This window comes from Centrocercus urophasianus, unplaced genomic scaffold (assembly GCF_019232065.1).
Source record: "Centrocercus urophasianus isolate 14NV4802_14NV808 unplaced genomic scaffold, USGS_Curo_1.0 seq_35, whole genome shotgun sequence".
NCBI lineage: Eukaryota > Metazoa > Chordata > Aves > Galliformes > Phasianidae > Centrocercus > Centrocercus urophasianus.
This window is the reverse complement of record NW_024884922.1, coordinates 7,163,647-7,190,285: the sequence shown is the minus strand read 5'-3', so window position 1 is coordinate 7,190,285 and position 26,639 is coordinate 7,163,647. Positions and strand designations below refer to the sequence as shown.

General features: G+C 50.8%; 1 protein-coding gene across 6 annotated transcripts in view; it reads right to left on the bottom strand.

Annotated features, from left to right (window-relative positions):
* Nucleotides 1-23,048, bottom strand: part of CTIF (cap binding complex dependent translation initiation factor) — an 81,271-nt gene extending 58,223 nt beyond the window's left edge. For 3 of the 6 annotated variants that reach the window (XM_042831152.1, XM_042831153.1, XM_042831156.1), the window contains exons 1-6: nt 22,836-23,048; nt 20,291-20,374; nt 14,014-14,127; nt 10,932-11,005; nt 9,843-9,947; nt 9,387-9,462 (exon numbers count right to left, since the gene is read on the bottom strand). In XM_042831152.1, the coding sequence (XP_042687086.1) occupies nt 9,387-9,462; nt 9,843-9,947; nt 10,932-11,005; nt 14,014-14,127; nt 20,291-20,374; nt 22,836-23,015 (633 nt within the window). In that variant the 5' untranslated portion in view covers nt 23,016-23,048. Of the gene's footprint in view, nt 1-9,386; nt 9,463-9,842; nt 9,948-10,931; nt 11,006-14,013; nt 14,128-15,630; nt 15,899-20,290; nt 20,375-22,835 lie in introns of those variants that run through there. The other 3 variants (XM_042831154.1, XM_042831155.1, XM_042831157.1) reach the window with 2 other exon arrangements.
* Between the last annotated feature and the right edge of the window lie 3,591 nt (nt 23,049-26,639).

Below are 26,639 nucleotides of genomic sequence, written 5' to 3'. Positions count from 1 at the left end.
TCCCTTCCAACCCTACATTCCATGCTTCTGTGACCGTAAATGTCCCTGCTAACCCCACATTCCATGCTTCGGTGACCTTCAAGGTCACTTCCAACCCTACATTCCATGGTTCTCTGACCTTCAAGGTCCCTTCCAACCCTACATTCCATGCCTCTGTGACCTCCAATTTCTTTTCAGATCTACATTCCAGGCTTCTGTGACCTTCAAGATCCCTTCCAACCCCACATTCCATGCTTCTGTGACCTACAAGGTCCCTGCCAACCCTACATTCCATGCTTCTGTGACCTTCAAGGTCCATGCCAACCCTACATTCCATGCTTCTGTGACCTTCAAGATCCCTTCCAACCCTACACTCTATAGCTCTGCGACCTTCAAGGTCCCTTCAAAACCTACAATCTTTGCTTTAGTGACCTTCAAGGACATTTCAGATCTACATTCCATGCTTCTGTGACCTTCAAGATCCCTGCCAACCCCACATTCCATGCTTCTGTGACCTTCAAGGTCCCTTCCAACCCTACATTCCATGCTTCTGTGACCAACAAGGGCCCTGCCAACCCCACATTCCATGCTTCTGTGAACTACAAGGGCCCTTCCAACCTTACATTCCATGCTTCTGTGACCTACAAGGTCACCTCCAACCCTACATTCCATGCTCCTGTGAGCTTAAAGTTCCCTTCCAACCCTTTATTCCATGCTTCTGTGACCTACAAGGTCTCTACCAACCCTACATTCCATGGCTCTGTGACCTACAAGGTCCATTCCAACCCTACACTCCATGCTTCTGTGACATACAAGGTCCCTGCCAACCCTACATTCCATGCTTCTGTGAGCTTAAAGTTCCCTTCCAACCCTACATTCCATGCTTCTGTGACCTACAAGGTCCATTCCAACCCTACATTCCATGCTTCTGTGACCATCAAGGTCCCTTCCAACCTTACATTCCACTCTTCTGTGACCTACAAGGTCACCTCCAACCCTACATTCCATGCTTCTATGACCTACAAGGACCCTTTCAACACTATATTCCATGCTTCTGTGACATTCAATTTATTTTCATATCTACATTCCATGCTTCTGTGACCTACAAGGTCCCTGCCAACCCCACATTCCATGGTTCTCTGACCTTCAAGGTCCCTTCTAACCTATACATTTCATGCTTCTGTGACCTACAAGGTCTCCTCCTACAATACATTTCATGGTTCTCTGACCTACAAGGGCCCTGCCAACCCTACACTCCATGGCTCTGTGACCTTCAAGGTCCCTGCCAACCCCACATTCCGTGGTTCTGTGACCTACAAGTTCCATTCCAACCCTACATTCCATGCTTCTGTGACCTTCAAGATCCCTTCCAACCCTATATTCCATGCTTCTGTGACCAACAAGGTCACCTCCAACCCTACATTCCATGCTTCTTTGACGTAGAAGATCCATTCCAACGCTACACTCCATGCTTCTGTGACCTTCAAGGTCCCTGCCAACCCTACATTCCATGGTTCTCTGACCTTCAAGGTGCCTTCCAAGCCTACATTCCATGCTTCTGTGACCTACAAGGTCCCTGCCAACCCTACAATCCATGCTTCTGTGACTTACAAGTTCCCTTCAACCCCACATTCCATGCATCTGTGACCTTCAAGGTCTATTCCAACCCTACATTCCATGGTTCTCTGACCTTCAAGGTCCCTGCCAACCCGACATTCCATGCCTCTGTGACCTCCAATTTCTTTTCAGATCTACATTCCAGGCTTCTGTGACCTTCAAGATCCCTTCCAACCCTACATTCCATGCTTCTGTGACCTTCAAGGTCCGTGCCAACCCCACATTCCATGGTTCTTTGAACTACAAGTTCCCTGCCAACCCTTTATTCCCTGCTTCTGTGACCTACAAGGTCCATTCCAACCCCACATTCCATGCTTCTGTGACCTTCAAGTTCCCTTCCAAGCCTACATTCCATGCTTCTGTGACCTACAAGGGCCCTTCAACCCTACATTCCATTCTTCTGTGATCTTACAGGTCCCTTCAACCCTACATTCCATGCATCTGTGACCTTACAGGTACCTGCCAACCCTACATTCCATGCTTCTGTGACCCTAAAGTTCCCTTCCAACCGTACACTCCATGCTTCTGTGACCTTCAAGTTCCCTTCCAACCCAACACTCTATAGCTCTGTGACCTTCAAGGTCCCTTCAAACCCGACAATCTTCGCTTTAGTGACCTTCAAGGACATTTCAGATCTACATTCCATGCTTCTGTGATCTTCAAGATCCCTGCCAGCCCTAAATCCATTGCTTTTGCGATTTTCAAGGACCTTTCAGATCTACATTCCATGCTTCAGTGACCTTCAAGATCTCTTCCAACCCCACATTCCATGCTTCTGTGACCTTCAATGTGTATTCCAACCCTACATTCCATGCCTCTGTGACCTACAAGGGCCCTGCCAACCCCACATCCCATGCCTCTGTGACCTTCAAGGTCCCTTCCAACCTGACATTCCATGCCTCTGTGACCTACAAGGTCACCTCCAACCCCACATTCCATGCTTCTGTGACCAACAAGGTCCATGCCAACCCCACATTCCATGCTTCCTTGACCTACAAGATCCATTCCAACACTACATTCCATGCTTCTGTGACTTTAAAGTTCCATTCCAACCCCACATTCCATGCTTCTGTGACTTTTAAGGTCCCTTCCTACCCTACACTCTATAGCTCTGTGACCTACATGGTGCCTGCCAACCCTATAATCCTCGCATCTGTGACCTTCAAGGACCTTTCAGATGAACATTCCATGGTTCTGTGACCTACAAGGTCCCTCCCAACACTGTATTCCACGGTTCTGAGACCAACAAGAGCCCTGCCAATCCAACATTCCATGCTTCTGTGACCATCAAGGTCCCTGCCAACCCTACACTCTATAGCTCTGTGAGCTTCAAGGTCCCTTCAAGCCCTACAATCTTCGCTTTAGTGACCTTCAAGGACATTTCAGATCTACATTCCATGCTTCTGTGATCTTCAAGATCTCTTCCTACCCTACATTCCATGCTTCTGCGACATTTAAGGTCCCTTCCAACCCTATATTCCATGCTTTTGTGACCTTCAAGGTCCCTTCCAACCCCACATTCCATGCTTCTGTGACCTTCAAGGTCCCTGCCAACCCTACATTCCATGCTTCTGTGACCTACAAGGTCCCTTCCAACCCTACATTCCATGCTTTTGTGAACTTCAAGGTCCCTTCCAACACTACATTCCATGCCTCTGTGACCTTTAAGGTACGTTCCAACCCTACATTCCATGTTTCTGTTACCTTCAAGGATCTTTCAGCCCGACATTCCACGGGTCTGTGACGTTCAAGGTCCATTCCAACCGTACATTCCATGCTTCTGTGACCATCAAGGTCTTTGCCAACCCTACATTTCATGGCTCTGTGACCTTCAAGGTCCCTTCGCAGCCGACATTCCATGGTTCTCTGACCTTCAACGTCCATTACAACCCTACATTCCATTCTTCTGTGACCTTGAAGGTCCATTCCAACCCTGCAATCCATGCTTCTGTGACCTTCAAGGTCGCTTCAACCCTACATTCCATGCTTCTGTGAACTTCTAGATCCCTGCCAACCCTACATTCCATGGCTCTGTGACCTTCAATGACCTTTCAGATCTACATTCCATGCTTCTGTGACCTACAAGGTCCCTTCCAACCCTACATTCCATGCTTCTGTCATCTTACAGGTCCCTTCAACCCTACATTCCATGCTTCTGTGACCTTCAAGGTCCCTTCCAACCCTACATTCCATGGCTCTGTGACCTACAAAGTCCGTTCCAACCCTACATTCCATGCTTCTGTGATCTTACAGGTCCCTTCAACCCTACATTCCATTCTTCTGTGACCTTCAAGGTCCCTGCCAACCCATCAATTCTATCATTCTATAGTACTATAGTTCCAGCAGACAACCAACTATGCAGTTGCGATTTCCAGAGCCGGTAGACAAGTGCAAGGAGTGTCCTAGAAAAGAATACAACGCAGAGTTCATTTTAAAAATCTTGATCTGTGGATAAAATAGACAGGAACAGTGCATGGGTTGCTGCTTACTGAGCTACGTCTGCTCCCGGCAGGAGCACAACGAGTAGTTCCCTGGACAATCTTTATTTTCCCATGAATGAGACACAGGGGCGTCGCATCCAGCGCTGAACTCCCCAGTTAAGGGACAGTCTTTGACCGAGTCACCTTGCATTTCAGCAAGCCCTCATCCTGCCACCAAATAGCCTATATTTACACCCCAGCTATATATACACATCTCCCCAGGCAGCACGTCCATGGCGCAGAAGGGGATGTGCTAACCTGCTGCCTGCAGGCAGGAAGCGCCTTGCAGGAGCTTCTGGTCTCCTTCATTGTGCTGCCGCTATTTCCATCACAGCAGAGGAAAGGCAGCGCATGGGGGAAGCATCTTCTGGACAAGGATAAACCTTCAATGTGGCAGGAAATATTTTGTTAGACATGGGCTGACGACAACCTGCATCGGTAGAACTGATAGGAGCTGTGCTGCTGCAAGCTCCTCTGCCAGCAGGAATGCGTGCCCGTCCTTCTGCTTCTTGGACAGAAATCCTTCTTTTTCCCTGTATTTTATCAAAAATTATTTCACAGAGAATGGGGAAGGGGATTAAGATGTGGAAGTGTCCAAGAAATCTGCTTGGCCAAAGCTTTTGTTTGGGATCTTTATAAACTTGGATTTTTTTCGTTGTTGTTGTTCTCCTTCTTTCAACAGCTTTTTAAACTTCATGCTGCTTCGCAAATGACTTTGGGAAAATACTCAGCAGAATTCAAGGCAGTGCTAGAAAAGACCTCTCAGATTTCTAACGAATCCTCTGGGAAAACAAAGGAGATGTAACACCATTTAGAAGTTAAAATAAAGTTTGGGCAGGATTCTGGGGGCAGGGAGTAGTGTTATGGTATATAGAAAGGACTGGGAAAGAACAAAACCTTTCAGGCTTTCTTTAGCTCTACAGTGCTGCATGGAAACAAACCTTTTTGAAAGGAAAGTCAGCTAGAAGCCTGAGCAAAGCCTGGGCTGCTCTCTGCTGGGCTTGAGCCAGAGTTCAATATGGCCATGTCTGAGAGCCTCAGATGTCCACAGCATTGCTCTTTACAATCCAGTCTCCATACAAAAACCAGCAAATTCCCTGGAAGACCAATTCTCAGGTCTAGAATTACTGGTGAACTCTGAAAAATATAATAAATATCAGGAATTCTGTCCCTGTCCTGCAAGCACCACTGTCTCATCCTCTCTGTTCATGCCCACGCAGCCGGCTGCAGCGTCCACAGCCCCTGCTCAGGAGATGCTGCATATTTTCCCTGTTTTTCTCTACATGTTTTTCCTTTCCACTCCTTCCTCTCACCAGAGCTTTAGTTGCCACTTGCTTACTGCCAGGCTCTTTTCTGCATCCCACCACAGCTCCTCCAAACCCCACCGATTCCCATTGGTAAGCCCAGCCTAGAGCTGCAGCTCCATCCTGTCCCAAAGATAAGCTGTAAAACATCCCAAATTCCATCACTTTTCTTAGGGCAAAACAGCACCTGGACAACTGGGGTCTGTGAAGCAGCAGTGGTTCAGCAGTGGATGTCACTGCAGTCCCCACTGCCTCCTGCTGAGGTTGGCACATCCTTCTGCACGGGGCGGATAAAAGACAGAAGGTGGACAGGATGAGCCCCCATTTCCAACGGGCAGCAGCACCTTCCAAACAAGTGAGGACCTCCCAGCACAGGCATCACCAAGGAAAGCCGTACGGCACCAACTCTTGCACAACACCGCAAGTCCACACCTGCAGGAGCCCTGCAAAAGGGCCAAAAGGCACAAGTGGAGGTGCCGGATTTCCAAGAAGAGTTGGTGTCGCTGTGGCTGCAGAGCACCTCCCACCCCTGGGCGCAGGATGGGCGCGAGACGCTGCATTTCGACGCTTGGAAAAAGCCCTTGGAATGAAGTCCCGCTTCCTCTACACGGAGCGCGCCCCGGAGCCGTGCAGCGGTGCTGCGGTGCCCTCTAGTGCCGCACGGCGCACTGTCCCGGCGGTCACCGAGCAGCAATCCCGAGGCAAAGCTCCCTGTGCCGTTTGTTGACTGCTCTGGTTCCCCATCGCACCGCAGCCGAGGCGTCACAGTGACTTCACCTTCCAGCTGCCAAAACCTGCAATCTTCAGGGCTGTGAGACCAGTCATCCTCAACCCTTCCACCCCCTGAACAGGAACCCAGCCTGCCCATCCAGGGAACGGACGCACCCCACTTTCTCCCCTCCTGCCAGCATCTCGCTGTAGGTCTGAGACACAAAAGACCCTCAGAAAGCAAAAAAACCCACTGGAAGAGCTTCCCTTTTCAGCAGGTCTGACAGAAAACATTGTTTTCATGACTGCTTTAGGGCTTCACAGCAGTATTGCGCTACTGCCAGAACTGCGGTTTGTGCCCTTGCAAGGAGCCTCGAGCTGATGGCATGACTGCACGCAGATGGCAACCTGCCTTCTGTGGTCAACCCTTGCTCTACCACCCACTGAAGGGCTACAGGCCACCATGTCTCCCCCAGCCCACTCCTTTTCCCAAGGAAATGATCCTTGCCAGTTGGGTTCAACGCCACAGCAGAATGGATTGCAGGAAGATGAGATCTTACTGGAAATCGCAGCAACGAAGGCTTTTTGCTCAGCAAGCAGGGGTGTGAGTCTCAGTGCGTTGTGACCTAAGATCAGCCATGGCTCTCTGCCAGGGGCTTTCCGCAGCGGCTGTAGCAGTTGCAGTATTGGAAAGACCCTTGGGAGATGGGAAGCTGGCTGGTGAGACTGAAACCTTCTCTGAAGGCGGTGCTGTGCCCACACGCTCAGCAGGAGCTGGGGAGGGAGGCAAGAGGAGAGAGATGCCTCCCCAGCTTGGAGCTCCCACTGAGACTCTTGTTTTTTACCCTCAGGGCAGCTCAGACATCTCTATAGTCTACAGAAGAGAAACTAGCACTTGTATTCTGATTCCAAGCACACGATGGAAAGGTTCAAAAGATCAGAAAGAAAACTGAATTACATTAGTCTCACAGAATCATTAAGGTTGGAAAAGACCTCCAAGATCCCCCACGTCCAACCCCAACCCACCCACTGACCACGTCCCCAAATGTCACATCTCCATGGTTCTGGAACACCCCTGGGGACACGGACTCCACCACTCCCTGGGCAGCTGCGCCACTGCATCACTGCTCTTTGGAGAAATCGCTCCCAAAGCCCAACCTGAACCCCCCTGGTGCAACACGAGGTCACCACCACTTGTCCTGCTGCTGTGATCTAGGAGCAGAGGCTGACCCCCACTTCGCTCCTTGCTTTCAGGAGCTGCAGGGAGCGATGAGGTCTCTCCCCTGAGCTCCTCTTCTCCAGACTGAACCATCCCAGTTCCCTCAGCTGCTTCCCATAAGACCTGTCCACCAGATCCTTCACAGCTCCACTGCCCCTCTCTGGGCATGCTTCAGGGCCCTGATGTCTTTCTTGTGATGAGAGGCCCAGCAGCGAAGACAGCGCTCGGTGTGCAGGGCAGTGAGCAGCAAGGCAATAAAGATGTCAAACCAAAGGATGCCAACACTGTCTTCCACATTAATTCCCCTTGCCCTGCCACTACCTGCCCACGTGGCCAAGGGCTGCAGGCTGTACGTGCCCCCAGCACACACAGCCATGTCTGAAAGCCCTTCTGACTGGAGAACACTCGTCTTCACATCTTCTTCCACTTTTTGGCAGCGCTTGGGCAAACGAGCGTCCAAATCCAACTGCAGATCCTACGAGCCAGGGGAGACAAAGAGGAGCGAGCAGGAGGGCTCTGCCTGCAGCTCCCACCAGATGGCAGAGCAGCTCCGAGCAGCGGAACACCTTCTGCAGCGCCGAAACAAAAGGCTGCCGAGCATTTCTCGCTCGGTGGCGGAAAGAGCATTTGGAGGACGGTTAGTTTTTCCTATTGCTTTCTGTTTTTTTTTTTTCTTTCCCTGATTCTTTTTGTTCCATATTTCTTTTCTCACCAAAAAGACACGGGTGTGCCTTGCAGCGTGCTGTTGAAATACTGCTGATAGGTTCTACCACCAAAACTCAGCTCCATGGATCAATGCCCCCATATCCAGAATATTCTGCCCCACCCATCAAGCGGGTCAGTGAAAATAGGAGTAAAGATAGAGATATGAGGTTGAGTGTGTTCTGGAAATTAGCCCTAATTTCATGCTGTGCATGACACAGAATTTCCAAAGCAGCCTGTAAGACTCACTGCCCCTCTGCAGTCTGGTGCTCTCACTGCTGGAGCTGCTGCAGAACACCCAGCAGAGCAGAACCTTTGTAGCAGAGTCACACTGGAGGATGCTCGTTCTCCATCCACGAAGGGCATGGTGCTAAGGTGTGCCCAAAGAGCTGGTCCAGGAGCAACCCACGAGACCTTAAAGCACACACAGAACAAGGATTTGTGCACCTCCGTTGGAAAGAGACTGTTCTGGGGATAGGACACAGCGAGGCAAAGCCCCCCAAAGGGCAAACGATTTCCTTTCATATGCTCACACTGCATTTTCCCCAACACTCCCACACTGCATCCCAAATTGCTACCTAAAGTACCGAAGAGCAGCATGACCACCTCTCCACAATCACCTTCACATCCAGCGCATGACACATCAGGATTAGAGCAGCTGCCAGAGAACATTTCACTTGTCAGTGCTGAACATGACAAATCCCCACCACTAACTGTATGGTTCCCATAGGCACACAGTGCACACCAGGGTGGCTGCATCTCCAAACCACGCCGTGTTTAACTAAAATACTGGATCAAAATAAAATGCAAAGCACCAAAACAAGCATTTCACTGGGTCTTCCAGCTCGGAGCACACGGTACTGGGCACGGCCGGTGGCCCACCAATGCAGTCCCAGTACACTGGGAAACTCCTTTTGATTCTTCCATTTTTCCAATGGTTCCCTGGGCAGAGCAGCCTCATTCTGCAGAGTCACTGGGTCATTATCAGCAGGCCCCAGTGTTTTTTCCCCTGTGGCCTAAAGCCTAGAAAGATCAAGCATGTACGAGAAAACAGGTGCTTTCAGGACTGGGGCACTGGAAAATACTGAGACACAAACTGACCTCTTCAACAGCACTGCTTCCCCAGCGCTCAGTGTGGTCATTTAACCACAAAAAGCAGCTGCAGGGACAGATCCAGAGAAGAATCAGGCTGAGAAAAGGAGCAAGTGCAGTGGTGCTACACACAAGGCACGTGCATGGCAGAGGAACACCATGTGCCCTGGACCAGCACATGGTTGCTCCTGGGCAGCTCTTGGAGCCTGGTGCTTTCAGAAGCTCCTTTTTTGAGACCTGAGCCCTGTGTAGACATGGGTGACTTCTGCTCACATCAGCACCCACCTGCCACGCTGGGAGGACCTTCTCGATGTCGTTCAGATTGATGCTGTCACCATCCTCATATTTCCCTTTTCCAAGCCTATGGCAGAGAGAGAGCAAACAAAAACATGAGCAGTGAAGCCTCAGTGGAACCAACGTTAATTCTCTGTGACGGCACACAGGGATGAGCTTTCCCTGCAGAAGGCTCTCATAAAAAGGTCTCTGAAGTCATTGTGTTCGTTTCCAAAACAGGCTCACGTGGGCACAAGGCCACTGACACCAAATGAAACGCTGCCTCGGCCCTGTCACCCTGCACCCCATCCACAGCACTACAGCAGCCTTGGAAACAGTAGCAGGTCCTTCATATGCACCGTGCCATCATGTCAGCATTCCCACTGCAAAGAAGTTCCCTCCTTGCTGGAGGGCATCACCTCACTCATAGCTCTGGGGCTGGGATAGCTGCACACACGTGGCACTCACCCTTCCCTGTCGATGTGGGGCAGTGGGTGTTTGGAGGTGTTCCGGAGCTTCCTGTGGAATTGGCTGAAATCTAGTTTTTCAGGCTGCAGGTCCCACGTGGCACCACTGGGGGAGGAAAACAAAGAGGGACAAAGAGTGTGAACGGTCTGCTAAGTCAATAAAACCACGCTAAGAGCACAGGAGCAAACTTGAGCCTGCAGAGGAGGACAGCTGGTGCTTTGGATGCACCACCTGTGCACTGTGATGCCACAGGCCTCCAACTTCACACTGCAGTGCTGTGCTTTTTTTGTGCTGCTTGCACTGAGTCGCAGTTTTGATGCAGATGCATCATGAAGACCACACACCTCGTTACCTGCATTTGCTCTCTGTGCCAGGAAGATACTGCAGCAGGGGCTGCCCCAGCCTGTGCAATGCAGATGCTCTCCCCACTCCAGCAACCTGGAGCAAGTATCAGTGAGAGCTTGACCCCTGCACAGCAATTTGTATCACCGGACAGAAGGCACATTTCACTGCTTGACTTGTTGCTGCTTGAGCAGGGAAGCACCCTTGTTTTTTCTCATGCTGAAGCAGCAGCTCTGCTCAGCAGCTGCAGAGCAAACACATGAGCACAGCAGCAGTGAGTGAAAGAGAGAAGGCCAGGAGCAGAGCTCAGAGCTCAGCCTCGCCTGTGCAGCTCTCAGATGCTTGCCAACAATCCTACCAGTGCCTTTCTGAGACGTTTGGTGGCAGGCCCCACTTAAGCACACACCATGCTTTAAGTACATTCACAGAATCATTACGGTTGGATAAGACCCCTGAGATCCCCAAGCCCAATCCCAACCCACCCCCACCATACCACTGACCACATCCCCCAGTGCCACATCTCCATGGCTCTTGGACACCTGTGGGGATGGGGAGTCCACCACCCCCCTGGGCAGCCTGTGCAGCTGCATCAGGGCTCTTTCAAGAAGAAGTTTCTCCTAATATCCAACTAGAAAGTTGTTTGTCAGTGCTTCGTGCCATGGGCTATGTGAGGAGCAGCGATGGAGGCCACGTGGCAGCACCCACCTGAGCACCAACAAGACACACAAATCTCTAACATCAGCTTACCTGAAGGAATCAAAGGTGTTGGCAGCCCAGATGTCAGTGCCCAGCATGTCAAGGGAGCCCTCCTTGTTGCCATTCTAGGAAGGATGGAGAGGTGGTTACACGGCGCAAGGCTCTGCTCTGCACCCAGCATTCCCCACTTCCACATCGAGAGGCCTTGCTATGACACACAGATCCCTTGCTAGCTACAAAAGTGCACTTCGAGGCAGGAAGGGGAGGTTTCAGCCTTTGGGACACAGAGCTATGGACAACACAGCGCAGACATGTGGGTTGATGTTGGCCCCATCCTCCTACCCAACATCCAGTGTGGGCCTGTGGACCCAAAGAAACGCAGACCCAGAGGGCAGGCTGGCATTCTGACCACAAAACTCCTGCTGGTTGATGTGGAGAGGCACTTCCAAGGTGACCTGTCCACCCAAGGTCAAGAAGGGCCACCAAGAGCCAGACGTCCAGGGCCACAGCCAGATGGCTCCTAACACCACCAATGGCTGTCACCAACAAGCACACTGATTCATTTAGTGAAGCACAAGGTGAAAAACCTCTGCATTTCATCACTGTGGTGACTGCTTCTTCAAAGAGCCATGGTGACACAGCTCCTCCTTGCTCTACTAATGCCTCACAGTAGGACACAACCCCACACTGAAGCTCCAATTTTTTCCCAATGGAAAAGCATCCAAGCCAAAACCCTACATTGCTTCTCATCCTTCACAGCCCTTCTACAATCACCAGGCCCCACGTGTCCTCCCCACAAGCAGAGGGCTGCCCTCATCACCCTCCACAAGCAGACAACAGCAAAGAGGTACAGCATGTTGGGTTTTGTCAGGGCCAGTCACGGAATCAGACTCGACTCAGACTCACGTGGGATGGATATGCTATTTCCTATTCACAACACACTTACTTATTACCAATACTTCCCAGCAAACAGGTTTGTCTCCTCATAGACACAACACTCTTGCAACACAGGCACAACCACTTCTGTACTTACACCACCACACCAAGCTTTCCTGAGGAACTGCCGTTTTCCAGTAACACAGAAAATAATGAAAAAATAATTTAAGAAAAGACAATTTCTACATGAAGTTCCAGACTTCAAGGTCTTTCTCAAGACCAAAGATCTTTGGTCTTTATTCCTTCTTTGGTTAAAGGCATCTTTAAGCAATTCTTCTTGCAGAAATACCTATCTCTCTTTCCACTTCCGATTAGCACAGGATGCTTAAACACCTGTCAATGAACCAATTGCAATGGGATGTCCCAAGAGCTAAGCGTTTGGGCTCAGGGGATAAGGAGGGGGGAACGAAGCAATTGCCATGAAAAAGAGGCCAATCAACAACCAAGATACTAAACAGCTACAATTTCTGACAAGGTGGAAATGGGTTCCTAACAGCACACTGCAGCCAGTTTGGACCCAGCTCCCAGCAATTAGTGGAAATTGCAGGTCTGCTTCACATGCAGGTACAGGAGGTCAGAGGGGGGTGAGTGCTCAAGCAGTATCTGGGCTGCAGCTCCTGGTCCTCCCAGCCCACGTCCCCACCTCCTCTCAGGGATGCTCCAGGTACCAACCCAACTCTGTGACAATGGTGACCGGGGCACAGTGACAACGAAATCTGTCACTGACAGCATCACTGTGGTCATTCCAAGCCCCTGCTGATGACCTGACTTGGTAACCGGGTTGTGCCTCAGGTCACCAGCAGCTCCCAGCATGCTGCTGAGACTGCCATAGGTCTGAAAAAGCCAATCCTCAATTCCAGGAGAAAAAATAAATTGTGTGTATTTAAAAGAAGCAGCTCCTTGCTCCCAGTTCCCCTAGGAACGCAATTACAGAGGCGAGCAGTTTTAATATGGAGCTCCCTGCGACCCAACCCTCAGCCTTAGATACTAATTTTCACAGTGAAGGGGAACTGCTGCAAATTAATTGAGCCAACAGCAATGATGACTGAGTGACGCAGTGGTGAGAGCGTCATTAATGCTCAGAGACAGCAGAGATCCAGTAAAATGAGCCCTACCCCCCAGAATGGTTCAAATGCGTTTTCATAGCATCTGTCCTCCAGATCTCACAAGCACACACTCAGGTGACCAAAGCCTACACCCAGAATACACAGTGATGGGGACAGAGCATGCCACCCGCCACGTGGACTCTGCCTGTTTACTTACACATGCAACCTCAGCAAATTCCCCACAAAGTCAGCATTTAGATGCAGGCTGCCCTTTCTTTTTTTTTCCAGTGTCACACCGGTTTCTCCTGCCACTCCTCATTACCATTCCCCAGCAAATCTCTGCAAGTGCCAAATCACGCTCCTCGTGGCACGATTGCAACAACACGTCTCATCGCCATGCTTTGCACTGATAGAGAGCAGCACCAAGTGATCTCAGTGCTGTGCGTGGTATAAACAGAGGGATTATCCTCTGGCACGTGCTACTGGAGCACAAGTCTCCTCCTCATTCAATCCTCAGCCCCAAACCACCGCTGCACCACTGATGTTTCTTCATGCTTTCCAGGATGCTTGAGATGCAAGGATGGACCAGGACTTTGAATGCTAGCCACGGCCTTTGGGACAACCAACACTCATGCATGCAGATAGAGGTCCCTGGACTGAGTTCAGGCAGAGAAAAGCCCTAAAACCACGTCAGCAGCCAACTACCAATGTTTTTTGCAAGGCAGGAAAGCTGCCCACCTAGCCCTGGAAAGCTGCTGGACTCAGGGTCATAACGTTCAATCTTACGTCAACCTCTAACAAAGGCTCACCAAAAAAATAATTACAGGCATCTCTTAACTTCCCAGATCAGAAGTACTCCGGGATTTCAAGGGGAAAAAAAAGCAAATCTCCTCCGCTCTCAACCACCCGGCTACAAGCTTCTTGCCCAACATCGAGGCACACCTTAGCAGAAGCCGAGGCCGAAGGACAGCTGCATTCCTCAGCAGTCAGGCGATGGGTTGGGCACAAGCAGGGCAGCCATTTGCACACCAGCACGCACCACAGCCCACACGGAGGCACACACACAGCGCGCACCGCTGGAGGCCTCCGAAAGACAGCAAGCACAGCACACGATGCCAGTGCCCAGCTCTCCCCACGGCTACCAGGTGTACCTTGGTAGTGCGCCTCAACTGGCTGCTCCTCCCAGACCTCGATCCAGAGCCACACCTGGAGCCTGACCCCGGCCGCGATCCTGCGCTCCCGCCGCTGCTGTGATCCCAATCTTCCTGGAACAACAAACAGCTGGCTTGAGTCAGTGTGCCACCCAGCAGAACCGCTCAGCCGGCCCAAGGAGATCTGCTGCTCCTGAGCCACGCACGCCTGCGCCTCGAGAGCCGTGCCCACGCACCACAGCCCTGTGTCTGCCTTTTCTTGGAGCCCTTTTATGCGTCTGGATGGAACCTTCCCGCACTGCAAAGCGATAAAAAATGACCGTAAAGATTAAACTATAGCAAACTAGTTCGTGCATGGAGAAAAACAATGCCTCCTACGGCTCCACGACCATTCACTACATACACCCTGCATCCTCTGAAACTGCAGATATATCCTTAATTCCTGCCAACCCAAACCCCATGCCCCAAATCAACCCTTCGTTTGCTTCTTGCCCTTGCTTAGCCTGCTCCCCTTACACCTTCAGCAGCCCAACACTCCACCCCAGTCACTCCTGTCCCTTCAGGGCTTGTCCCTGATGTCCTCCTTTCTCCTCACACTTGTTCTGCAGTCAAACACCCCACAGCTTTCTTGGTCAGTCAGCGCCCCGTGGGACAAGATGAATAAGCCAAAACCAGAACAACCAACCCAACCACCTCTATTTACCCAAACAGCATAAGGTGCTTGGGGAGAAAAGGGTTTTTTGTTAGGGTAATTGCTCCTGAAGGTTTCCTCAGAGGCTCCCAAAGGGCTTCAGGAGTGACCTGAGATGATTAAAAATCCCCAAATCAAAGAGTGCAGAACATTCAACTCTTATTACGCCAAAAATTTGAAAGGTGAATAATTCTGGGCAAAGCCCATGTCCTGGTTGGGTCTCCTGTGCTCCTCTACCTGCTGGTGCTTTACTCAACACAAGGGACCAGAGGGAAGGTGCTGGATTTACCAAATACGAGGTAAAACACATCAGTGCCCATCTCTGCACGGCCCCACTGCATGCTGCCCACCCTCAAAGCCAGAAAGCACAAACACCTTGTGGCTGCCATATCCCCAAGTCAGCACTAACTCCAAAAGAGGGGAAGCCAACCAGTTTTTGAGCTGTGCACAGAGCAAGCATGAGAAGCTGTGGTTGTTCCCACCAGCTGCAACACCGGCGGCAGGAAGCACCTTCTTTCCTCCTCAGCACGATGCAACCCGAGCGTGCCGGTGCTTTAAATGCTCCCATCCTTTTTCCCTTGGGACCCATGTCCCCAGAAGACAAGGACTCTCCCAGCCTCCTCCAACACCCTGAAGATCTGCGAGCTCTCATCCCCGGCTCTCAGCAGGCTCCAGCTACCACTCCAGGTCTACATTCACCACCAGGACAGGGAATCTCCATCCCAAATTTTGGGGTTGGAGACCCAACACCTCCTTGGGAGAGAGACTGCCAGCAGCTGCTTTTATCCATGCAAATCCTCCCAGCCAAACTCTGCATCCCCTTAGGAACAGCGAGGCTATATGCGTGTCAACCCTGCCAGCCACCCTCTGAGCTGTCACATCCAACACTTACATTTTAATTAGCAATAATCATATGTTTCACTCACACTGCAATTTTCACCTTCGCGGAGCTTTGCGGTGTGAACTAATTAATCCTGCTTCCTTTGCCAGCTCGAGAGTTATTTCTTCCTGGTGCTTCGGTGCACACTGGAAAATCTCATTCGCAGAAGGGGAAAACTTTCCCTGATGAGCATGCAGTAAATGGAAATTCTGCAGTCCCCAAGCGGTTGTCCTCACTGGAAAGGTGAAGTTTGGTCTGTTGGTGAAGCCACCAATGAAGACAGCAGTGGATCCCAAAGGGGATTTGTGTTACAGAACATCTCCCACGCTCAAAGCACAGCTTAAGGCAGGGCAGAAAAAGGGTCTTTTTGGGACATGGGCCTCAAGCTGCAGATCTGAGATGGCCACCAGCATCAACCATCCCAACGCAGCACCTACAACCAAGCTGGACGGTGTCCTACAAGTCACCAAGGATTTCAGGCCCTTCTAGACAAATTCACGAGTGTGCATTCCAATTTTTTTTTTTTTTCCATGGAAAAATAACTATTTACAATAGAAATAGTTATTTTAACGTTTTAAAACATGGGGAAAACGTTTCAGCTGGGACTAATTTCCAGCTTCTTTATACTCAATGCGTAAAACTACAACAAAAGCAGAAAATCACCCCTGTAAAAAAACACCATGAAGGAAAAAACAAAAACAACCACGCACAGAAAGAGCAAGCAGTTACAACAAGAGAGATGAAGAAACAATTCCCTTTGCAAATAACTTGTGTCTTGAGGGGGAGTGTTTCTTGACTGCTCGATGCCTGAGATAAGGGCACACTTACCATAGCTCCTGCTCTTAGCTTTGCAAGTCCTCTGTAAAACAGCTGCTCAACAGCTGGTTAAAGCAGGTCATAGAGTCACAGAAGCACTGAGGTTGGAGAAGACCTCCAAGACCCCCAAGTTCAACCTCAACCCATCCTCACCATGCCCAGCAGCCACGTCCCCAGCTGCCACATCTCCAGCACCTCGCTGGGCAGCCTGTACCAGGGCATCACTGCTCTTCAGAGAAGAAATTACTCCTAATATCCAACTTAAATTTTCCCTGGTGCAAATTGAGGCCATTATCTCTCAGACTATTGCTGCTTTCCTGGAAGCATTTCTAGTCAGCTGGAAGCACCTCCAATATAACGAGGGATATGAAAGTCACATCATGCCCTCAATCTCAAATGTCTATTTTTTATAAAACGTGTTAAGCCAGCAGATAATCAAAAACCCAGAACAGTCCTGGAGCCAAACAGACTCCAACAGGGAAGGTGACAATGTCACTTGTGCCAGGACAGGCACAGACACGGATATTCTGGACAGCAAAGATCACCCTCGAGGAGTTCTGGCTGTAGAGTGGCACCAATCTTCAAGTTACCAGGGTAAACTTCCTAAATAGAGGAATGGCCACGAGAGACAAAAGGTCCATCTGCTTTCCCTCTGCAGCAGTAGCAGAATGCACAGAATTGAGGACCAAAGGCACCGGTGACATCCAACGCACCTCCTTTTAGCACACGAACGTCCCAGACAAACACTGATGTGCCAAAACCTGGAGGGGATGGAAAGTTATGGAGAGTGTAAGGAGTATGGAGGGGATAAATCAACCCACCCTTATAAAGGGTGCTGCCAGAAGCCCCAGAGCAAGCTGAACCTACACATGAGCTGAATGGTTTAATTCCTTTCTGGGCAGCCACATGGAGATCTGCATTCACTGCACAGAGGGAGCAGCAGCAGCAGCTCCAGAAGGAATGCCACTTAGTGACCGGTTCTGCCAGAGCTGCTCCTTGATCCCCTTTGAGGGCTGGTCACCTCACTGACAGCTTTAATTGCTTCTTCCCGAGGCAGGGCTGCACCAACCTGTATTCCCTGGCAGAGCCTCAAAGTGACTCCCTGACTTTCGCCTTCTCTTTCTCTGTTGTGAGTGAGACAAAGCAAACAGCTGTGTCTGGCTGCACCCATTTGCCCCAACAGCCCTTCAACGTGACAGCCAAGCACAACCCAAAAAACGCTATAGAAACAGAGTCAATCATCTTCACATGTTAACACCACTTCCTACGGCTGGAAGCTTGTCAGACAGGGGTTTTCATGCTCAAAAGAGTCATTGGGAAGCATCCTAAGGGATGACGTGGGTCTGCTCCAACCCCACCGCACCCCCAGCACTCGCACACCCCCATGGCTGCACGTCCCCAGATGCCCCCTGCCTGCACAACGCAGGGACACGTCGTGCAGCACTTCCCATGAGCAGCATTTTGACACCAGCACAGCACTGAGCACCTCTGAGTCGCTGAGGATTCACGTGGACGAGCTTTGGTTTTGTGGAGGCTTGGGAGCTCCTCCTACCTTTGGCATCATCAAGGCTTGGGTTCACAGACAGCATGACCCTCACCTGGAGAAGCCCCCAAGGCACCTGGTCATGCTACGAGTCCCCATGGCATGTGGAAGGACATGGAGACGGCCATGGAGCTGTTGCCAGGCTTCTCACATCCAAGAGCTCCATGGATCTCTCCAAACACAACACACCACAAAGCCTTTTGCTTAACGAACTGCCCTCAGGAGCAGATCAGATCTTCGGCCCCACGAGGGGAACGCAAATAGTGTACGACATAAAATCTTCCCAGCGGGTGTTTTTAGATAAAAAATAAAATCTAAGCATGAGAAGATTTGAAATGCTGCCATGATCCAACCTTCCCTTGTGCATCCTGGCACAAGCAGTACCTCGTATGTACCAACAGGGTACGTCTTCACCCCACAGACCATTGGTTTCCACCCCAAAGGACCCTCTGGGGGCACTGCCCAGTGCACTGCAGGATCACCACAGGGCTCAGTGCCATGCTGTGCAGCAAACCAAAGTGTTCCCAGGAGATCTACAGCTGAGCAGAATGGAAAGGTGAGACTGGGCTCCCCTCAGCACACCAGGACTTCATGCAGCCCATGTCAGGAGATGCCCCATGAGCACCAAGGCCTGGGCTTTCCTCCTCCCCGCAGCCTCACTGCACAATGTGGAACGCCCAGCTGGAAAGAAAATACAAAAATCAAAGAGTTCCCCTTTCCAATAAGAAAATCTCAAACCCCTCACAAATCGCAGTGAAAAACAAAAGGTAACATCATCCCTCGGGAAACGATTAGCTGGCTTCTTGTTCCCAAGCAGGTTTGAAGAGGGAGTGATAATTCACACGCAAGACAAAAACCTCATTAATGTTTTTTTCCTTTCCACGCTACCAATGAGAAAAATAAGCATCCAGGAAGAGTAATGCACTGAGCCCCACTCTCACCAGCAGCGATTCGGCTGTATATCCATAGCAGAAAGAAAAAGGCTGCCTGGGCAGCAGAACAATAGCGTGTAGCTCCTCTCTGGTGCCAAGGAAAATTTGTTCCTCGCTGTTAAAGGAAGCCCAACACGGAGAGAGATAATTACAAGCTCTGCTGCAGGCTGGGAGAGAGCCCAGACGTGGGGAAAGCAGAGCACAGAGCGCAGCCTGGGCATACACGGATGTTAGCTGTGCTCTAGCTTCCCCTAGGGCAGCCACTGCCAACAGTTTGTGTGTATATATATATATATGACCACGGTATGAAGGGATTGTGCAGATATCTTGCTGGCCACCAGTATCTGCTGGAGGTAATCCCAGTGGTCAGCCACCCCTAGTAACCACCTAGCTGTTAAACTGATGAACTGGAGCTCGCCTTCGCATACGTTCTTTGGGATTGGTAAACCTTATGTAGAAGTACAGTGCTTTTGCATAACATATCTGGCAAGATGCTCATCTCCTTTTGGTGGCTTTTGGTGACAGAGCAGAGGGAAAAGGTGTCTCAGAATGATGGGATGGTTGGGTTGGGAGGGTCCTTAAAGACCACAGAACTGGTCTGATCCCAGAATAGCTGGGTTTGAAGGGAACCCTAAGCATCCCCAACCTTGGGGATGGGCCTTGGACAGCTGTGGAGATGGGGCACCCACACTCCTCTGGGCAGCAGTGTCAGGGCCTCACTGCCATCTAACCTAAATTTTCCCTCTTTTTAAACCATTCTTCCTTGACCCATCACTATCTGCTGATGTGAAAAGGCAGTCCTTCTCCCTCAATGTACTGGAAGGTCTCCCCAGGACTCCCTCTTCTGCAGACCCCCAGCTTCCTCAGCCTGCCCTCAGGAGACGTGCTCCAGCCCTCCAAGTATCTTGGTGCTTCCTCTGGGGCCCGCTCTGGCAGCATTCCTGTGCTGGGGGTCACAATGCAGTGCTGCACTCACTGCAGCTCCTGAAGCACACTGCTGCTCCCCCAGGCTCGCTGCTCCAGACAGCGCCGCTGGATTTGAGGCGAGTCTGAAGCCCAACAGGCACCCCTCCAGTTCCCAGCACTAAACCTGGAGGTGTTTCATCCCAGAGTTTGAGGAGATACTGATAAACTGAGGTGTGCAACCACAAAAAAAAAAAAAAATGTAGCCATGAAAGAGAAAGGATGAAGATGCAACCATGTCCGAGGCCACAGCATCCCAAAACACTGCTCCTGAAGAATGCAAACGTAGAACCTGCATGCTTGGTTTCCACCAAGCCCAGTGCCTTCGCTGGGTCCTCCTGAAGGAGGAACCATCCCAACGCTGAGCTTGCAGTACGGGTTCAGCATTCCCAGGTTGTAGAATAAGGGCAAAAAGCAAAGCTCTGGAGAGGAAAAACTAAATGCTCCCCTACCTGCTTGTGCTGGTGGGACGACGAGCCCTTCCCTCTGGATGGGGAGCAGCTGCCATCGAGCTGCTCACTGCAATCCGCCGTCCACTGCAAAAGGGATAGAAAGGCATTGTGTAAAATAATAGCCAGGCTGGGGAAACTGCTGCATCAGCCCGCAGCAAGCATCACCCAGCAAACAGCACCGTGACTGTGCTGGGATGTGGAGCATCCACAGCTTTCTCTCTGCAGCACCAGCTCTGTTCCAGAACAACAGGGCTCCCTCTGACCAGCAGGGATGATCCCGAAGGCACTGGCTGGGAAATGCTCTGCCCGGCGATGGCCACAAGAGGAACAACAGCAGGAAGCTGGAGATGCTGCTGCAGCCATCACCGGGCTGCATCGTTACAGAGGGTTTTAAAGACGGGGGGTGGGAAAAAAAGTTGTGCCTTTCTGTTCTTTTTGTCGTTCTCTGCTTTTAAACGACACAGAAGGCAGAGCTGCTGACTCAGCCAATGCATTACAGAGGTGTCTGTACCAAAACAGCTCAATTTGGGGTCACTGGTCACCACTCCACAACGAGAAGAAGAGCCACGGCATAACGCTGGAAGTAATAATAACGATAAAGTAACTTTCCCTCTGTAAAGATGAAAGGTTCTGCTTCATCCTTAAGCCATTTCGATTCCCTGTCAGAAGGAAGCAGACTGCGGAGCCTCAGCAGCTCGCCCAAAGTCAGCGATTAAGTGGCAGCAGAACCCTGCAGCTAACACAGCTCTCTTGGTCTCAGTCCAGTGCTTAGCCACAAACCCATCCTTCCTCCTGCAGCCCTCGTTAAAGGGAGCCTGCTGCCTTCAGCCTGGCTGACAAAACAGCTCGCCTGTGCATGCATGCTTACTGCTTTGATAGGAGTGCTCAGGAAGGAAAACAAACGATCCCTGGTTATTTCTTACAGAAGTCTGAGGTATGATGAAGGTAGGAAAGCGAGTATCTTTTGGACACAACAGATAATTCCTTCATAGTGTACGCACGGCTTGATAGCAGCAGGTGACACATGTAAATCAGCCTCGTTTCTTGTCCTACGGGTAGCCAGCAGCTGCTTTCAGGTCATGCAGAAAAGCCACAGTCCCATTGCCACACACAGCAGGACGGATTTGGCTGGAACAGCAGAGGTGTGGGCACACCACCCCATTCCCAACAGCACTCGCACCTCTTGCTCAGGTGTAATGATGCCTTTTCACTGAGCACCACATCTCACAGACCCTGTTCTTTGTTGGAAAGGGCAAACTGTTCTACCACTCCGTGCTGTGCCTCTTCTGAACCACGAAGCAAAACTCTGCCTGTTCATTTATTTCTAATTCAATAGTATTTCTCAACTTGACACGCTGACAACAGCCTGTTTGGCCTGAAGCCCCTCCAAAGCATCACTTCAAACACAGCCATTTCCTGGCCTCGGGTTAAACAAATGACCTGCTAAAGTGCTTGGGATCATCTGAATTTTCTAATTTACCTCTAATGACTTTGATCCTCAATTTGCAGAAGTCCTCTACTGAGCAAAACCTACTTTCAAAGGTTCATCTGACAAGCAATATCTTTGTGCCAGGGTTGGGCATGGCACAGGCTGCCTAGGGCAGCGGGATGTCCCCGAGATTTGGGTGGTGCTCTGTGAGGCCAGGGTTTGGATTCAGTGATTGTCACAGATCCCTTTCAATACAGAAGTTTCTAGGATTCTATCACAGAATCACACAATCGTGGAGGTTGGAAAAGACCTCCAAGCTCCCCAAGCCCACCATGCCCGTTGACCATGTCCCCAAGTGCCACATCTCCACGGTTCTTCCCCATCCCTCCAGGGTCAGGGACCCCATCACCTCCCTGGGCAGCCTATGCCAGTGCCTGACAGCTCTTTGGAGAAGTTATTCCTTAATACCCAACCTGATATGCTCATCCTACACTCATCTTATGACGAGATTGCTGGTGTATCTCTGCAGAACAAGCATTGCCTTGCCATGGCACTTCTCTGCCACTGGGACAGAGGGATCCTGCTGCAGAACCGTGCACCCCGTCCACTATTACACATCTACCAGCACACCACGACACCAGGACATTCCTTCAAACGCCACCACCAGCTCAAGAGTTAAATTTCTCCTTGGGTAGGACTTAGAAAGTCAATTTTTAAAGGGACACAACCGTTGTTGTCTTTGCTCCTAATGAAACCACCGAATCACACCTGCTGTAAGCCATCCCTCTGTTTCCTGGATGTAGTCTGTGGGGGAAGAGGCATTCACCCAGTCCCAAGGGACACCCAAAGGGCACCCATCGCTTTCCAGGCACACGTGTTTGTGCTGTACACTGTGTACAGCACACTCCACTCGAAGCAGAAAGCACAGAGTGGTCAAAAACCCTCTGGGCACATCCCAAGGCCACTTCGCGATAAGCACAAAACGCAGTCAGCAGACCTTTACCAACCGTTGGCACCCTCACACGTGGCTGCCCCGAATCCAACGTTTCCTTGCATTTCTAGGCTAGAAAAGACCCCTTCGCGTGGCTCGGCCCCACTGCTCACATCCCCACCAACCTGAGAGATGTTGGACTGCGTCTTCTCGCTCTCGCCGTCGCCCTCAGTCTTGTCGCTGAGCAGCCCCTGCACCTGGTACTCCAGCACGTAGCTGTCGATGAAGCGCTCCAGCTCCTCGATCTCCTGCGAGCGGCTGCTGCCCGCCTCCGAGGAGGCCGAGGCCACTGACGAGTTCTCCATCCTTTCGGCTGTGAGCCTGCAGAGCGAGGGGACCTGGGGGAGGAAAAGGATGGAATGTGAGAGCTGCTCCTTGGCTGCTCCCCTCTCTCTTCTCCTCCAGGCACAGCCAACAGGCGTGTCTTCCGCTTTCCCTATACCTGCTAATTAGAGAAAGCAGCCAGCTTGGGCCTTGGCTGCTATTCTCCTATGGTTTACTGCAGGTTGGACGTGTTCTGCTGTATTTCTGCATTTCCAATTCATAGTAACCGGCCTGAAGATTCACTTCTCTCCAGACATCTCCAAGAGTTCCCCCTTGCAATGATGTTCAGTGAAAAACAGGACAGGGTTGGGTGAGATGCTCCATCCCGCCAAGTGCAGCAGGACACCACAGATACCAGCACACAGATGTTCCAGCACCCAAAAGGTCCACCTCGATTACACTCTTATACCTAAGGACCACATCAGACATTCTGTCTGTCCTCCTCGCTACAGAAATACGACAAGTTTGCCCAGAGCAGCAGGGGTGCCTCATCCCCGGGCCATGGATGGACCCTGAGGAGCCTGAGCTGGTAGGGGGCAGGCAGCCCATGGCAGGCAGTGGGGTTTGCAGGGCTGTGAGATCCCTTGTAATGCCACCATTCCTTCTGGTGGTTCTGTGATCTCTAATGCCCGTTCCAATCCAACCCTTCTGAGTCTCTCTGATGTTTAATGCCCATTCCAACCCAACCGTTCTATGGTTCCGTGGTCCTCAAGGTCCCTTCCAACCCAATCATTCCATGGTTCTGTGATCTTTAAAATCCCTTCCAAGCCAATTGCTCTGTGATGCTATGGTGTATTGAAAAGCTTCTCCAGCAGCAAGCCAGCATGACTGCAAGCAGTCCAGCGAGGAGGTTTGGGTGCAGAGGTGAAACAGCAATCACACCAGAATATATTTTTAACACTCGTTCAAAATGGATTAGGATAAAAAAGAGGGGAAAAATCCTGCAAAACAGCAAAGAATGCATCTGTGAGAAGACCTGCAGATAGCCTGGCCAAACCTCCAGAGAGCGACAGCAGCCAAGGTCACGGAGTGCAATGCATGCAGATTTTAGAAACGCTCATACTGATGCTCAATGAAAACAAAGAACAAAGGAGGACGAGGCTGAGCAAATACAACTGGATGCACGTACCAAAATCCAAACGCCTTTCTGCTCCCAGGAGAGGACCACCACCGCCCAGCCCACGTTCAGGACGCAGATTTCATCCCCTGCCCTCCCTTGCTCTGCACATGTAGGCTGGTTGGAGATGGGTATAAAATTACCCAGCAAAATCTGAGTGAGTCACGTGCCATCCGGATGGGAAGGAGAGAAATCTGTTCCCAGCTTGTGCAATTTGCAGCTCCCGAACTATTTCTCATCTGTCACTGCTGAACAATTGCAGCTTCATTTGGAAACCGCTGAGAACGAGCAGTTCTGGCCTAAGGATTTCGTCTGCTCAAGGAATTATTCCCAAATGTGCCCAGACTGTCAAAAAGGCTCATTATGGAGATCAACATCGCACATTAGCTCCTGAGCAAAATCATGTGGCATGTTAAGAAGGAGAAAAATATAGAAGAGGAGCCCCAGAGAGAGCATGGAGCCCCAGCGGAGGGCATGCCTCTCACCCCATAGCTAATTAGTGCCAATTAGCAAATGAAAAGCTCCAGTTATTAAATGGAAAGTGCTACAGAAGAAGAGGACATCCGGGACCAGTGTTCTGGTCCCCAAGGGCCACACCAGCATGGAGAGGTCCCCACGGCCCATCAGCGTTCTGCTCGTTAGCAACAGGAGAGGTGGTGGAGTGAAAGGGACTGGATTTATCTGAAGCCAGCAAACAAGCACAAGGCTTTATATCCCAACCTAGCACAGCCCCTGCTTTGGGCGGTTGGCTGTTCTTGAGGTCTCTAGGCTCTCCACAAGCTGCCAGCAGCTCCAGCCTTCTGCTTTGGGGTGTCACGGGTAAGGAAACCTCTGTGGCTGGAGCAGGTTTCCCAGTCTCTCTTGGACGAGAAGATCTTGGAGGTCCTTCCCAACCTCACTGACTCTATGATCTCACCTCGCCCTTGTACAAACCAGAGGCTTGGAAACAAAACCCCAAACTCACACAAGAGCAACAAAAGCATTGCAAACTGAGAAGATGACTGAGAGCTTTTTGGAGAGCAGCAAACCCTTGGACTTATGTTGGTGTAGCGCTTTCACCGGGGATTCCCAACCCAGATACACTCCTGTATGATAATTAATAGGAATCAACCTCAAATCTGGATTTTTTTTCCCCACGTTTCTCCCTTCTGCCCCCCGTTCTGCCAAAGAACAAAGCCTGCAAGCTTTTGGGGTCTAAAAACTGCCCTCCAAACCTTTTCTACAAAGCCCGTGCACTGTTCCTTATTGCTATAAAATATGAAAGTCTACAGATGTGCAAAGCGATTATTACAAGTTAGCAGTGATTAATAATAATTACACATTACAACAACGTTAATAGCTATTATTGTAAAGAGTGATCTAAACAGGGCTCTTCTCCTAGCCCTCCATTTACACAGTTTCACCCTTAATCAGCAAATAAGCATAATAAGAACGAGGACTTTTTTGACATCCGCACGTGCATCCAACAGACAGCATTCACACAACAGCACCCAAAGGTGCTCCAGGCTGAGCTCCAGGAACCAAGAGGCGAACAGAACGAATGAACCCACACGAAGCAACGGTTGGAAAACCTGCATCTCTTGGTTACGTACTCTCCATTAAACCACTCCTGTGCTCATCCTCCAGTACTAAAACGTAGCTCGATGCAGCAGCGAGCTGCTCCTAGGCAGGCTGACAGCCTCCAGACCACGACAAACCTGTCTGCCATATGGGATCCGTCAGCCCATGCCTCGCTTGGAACGGGAGCTGCTTCCCATAAAAGGAAACTGCAGTGCAAATGCTTCACGTACCGCCGCAGCCACCTCTGTGCTGCCGGGAGCTGCTTCCACAGCCCCCTTCCACCCTCCTGGGTGGCTTTTCCCTGTTTCAGCAGCACTGGATTAACCACATTTCAGCACTCTGCAGAAGACCCTCCTGTCTGCCATGCAGGGTTATCTCACACCCTGAAGATGCTGGGATTGAATCCTCAAAGTAAGCAATACGGCCCCAAAATCAATGTCTCCTTCCTTCCCATCAGCTTCCTCACCTGCCCACACTTCTTTCTGGCAAGGCAGGGCACTTGGTCAAAGCCTCCACCACCTCCCTCACCCTGGGTGTCCTGCCCAAGCCATATTTCTGTTTTCATGGCTCTCTTTGGCCTTCAATTTTCGGTTTGACATCTGGCTGCATTTCGGTCAGGCAGTAAAACCTGACCTTACCTCACCTGAAGAAACCCCTTCCTTTCTGCTGTCTTTTCACAATCGTGAAGTAAACGAGCCACAGTTCAGAGAGCGGTCCCAGACAGAGATCTGCTCCACCAGGCTCCAATCCACTGGATCCCAGTAAGGCTCTCCTCCATCAGATCCCAGCATGTCTCCCCACTACTGGATCCCAGAAGGGTTTCAGTCCACTAGGTCCCAAACAGGGCCCTGGATCCCTAACAGGTCTCCACTCCATCAGACCCCAATTGGGCTCTCCTGCATCAGATCCCATTAGAGCTCCCCTCCAA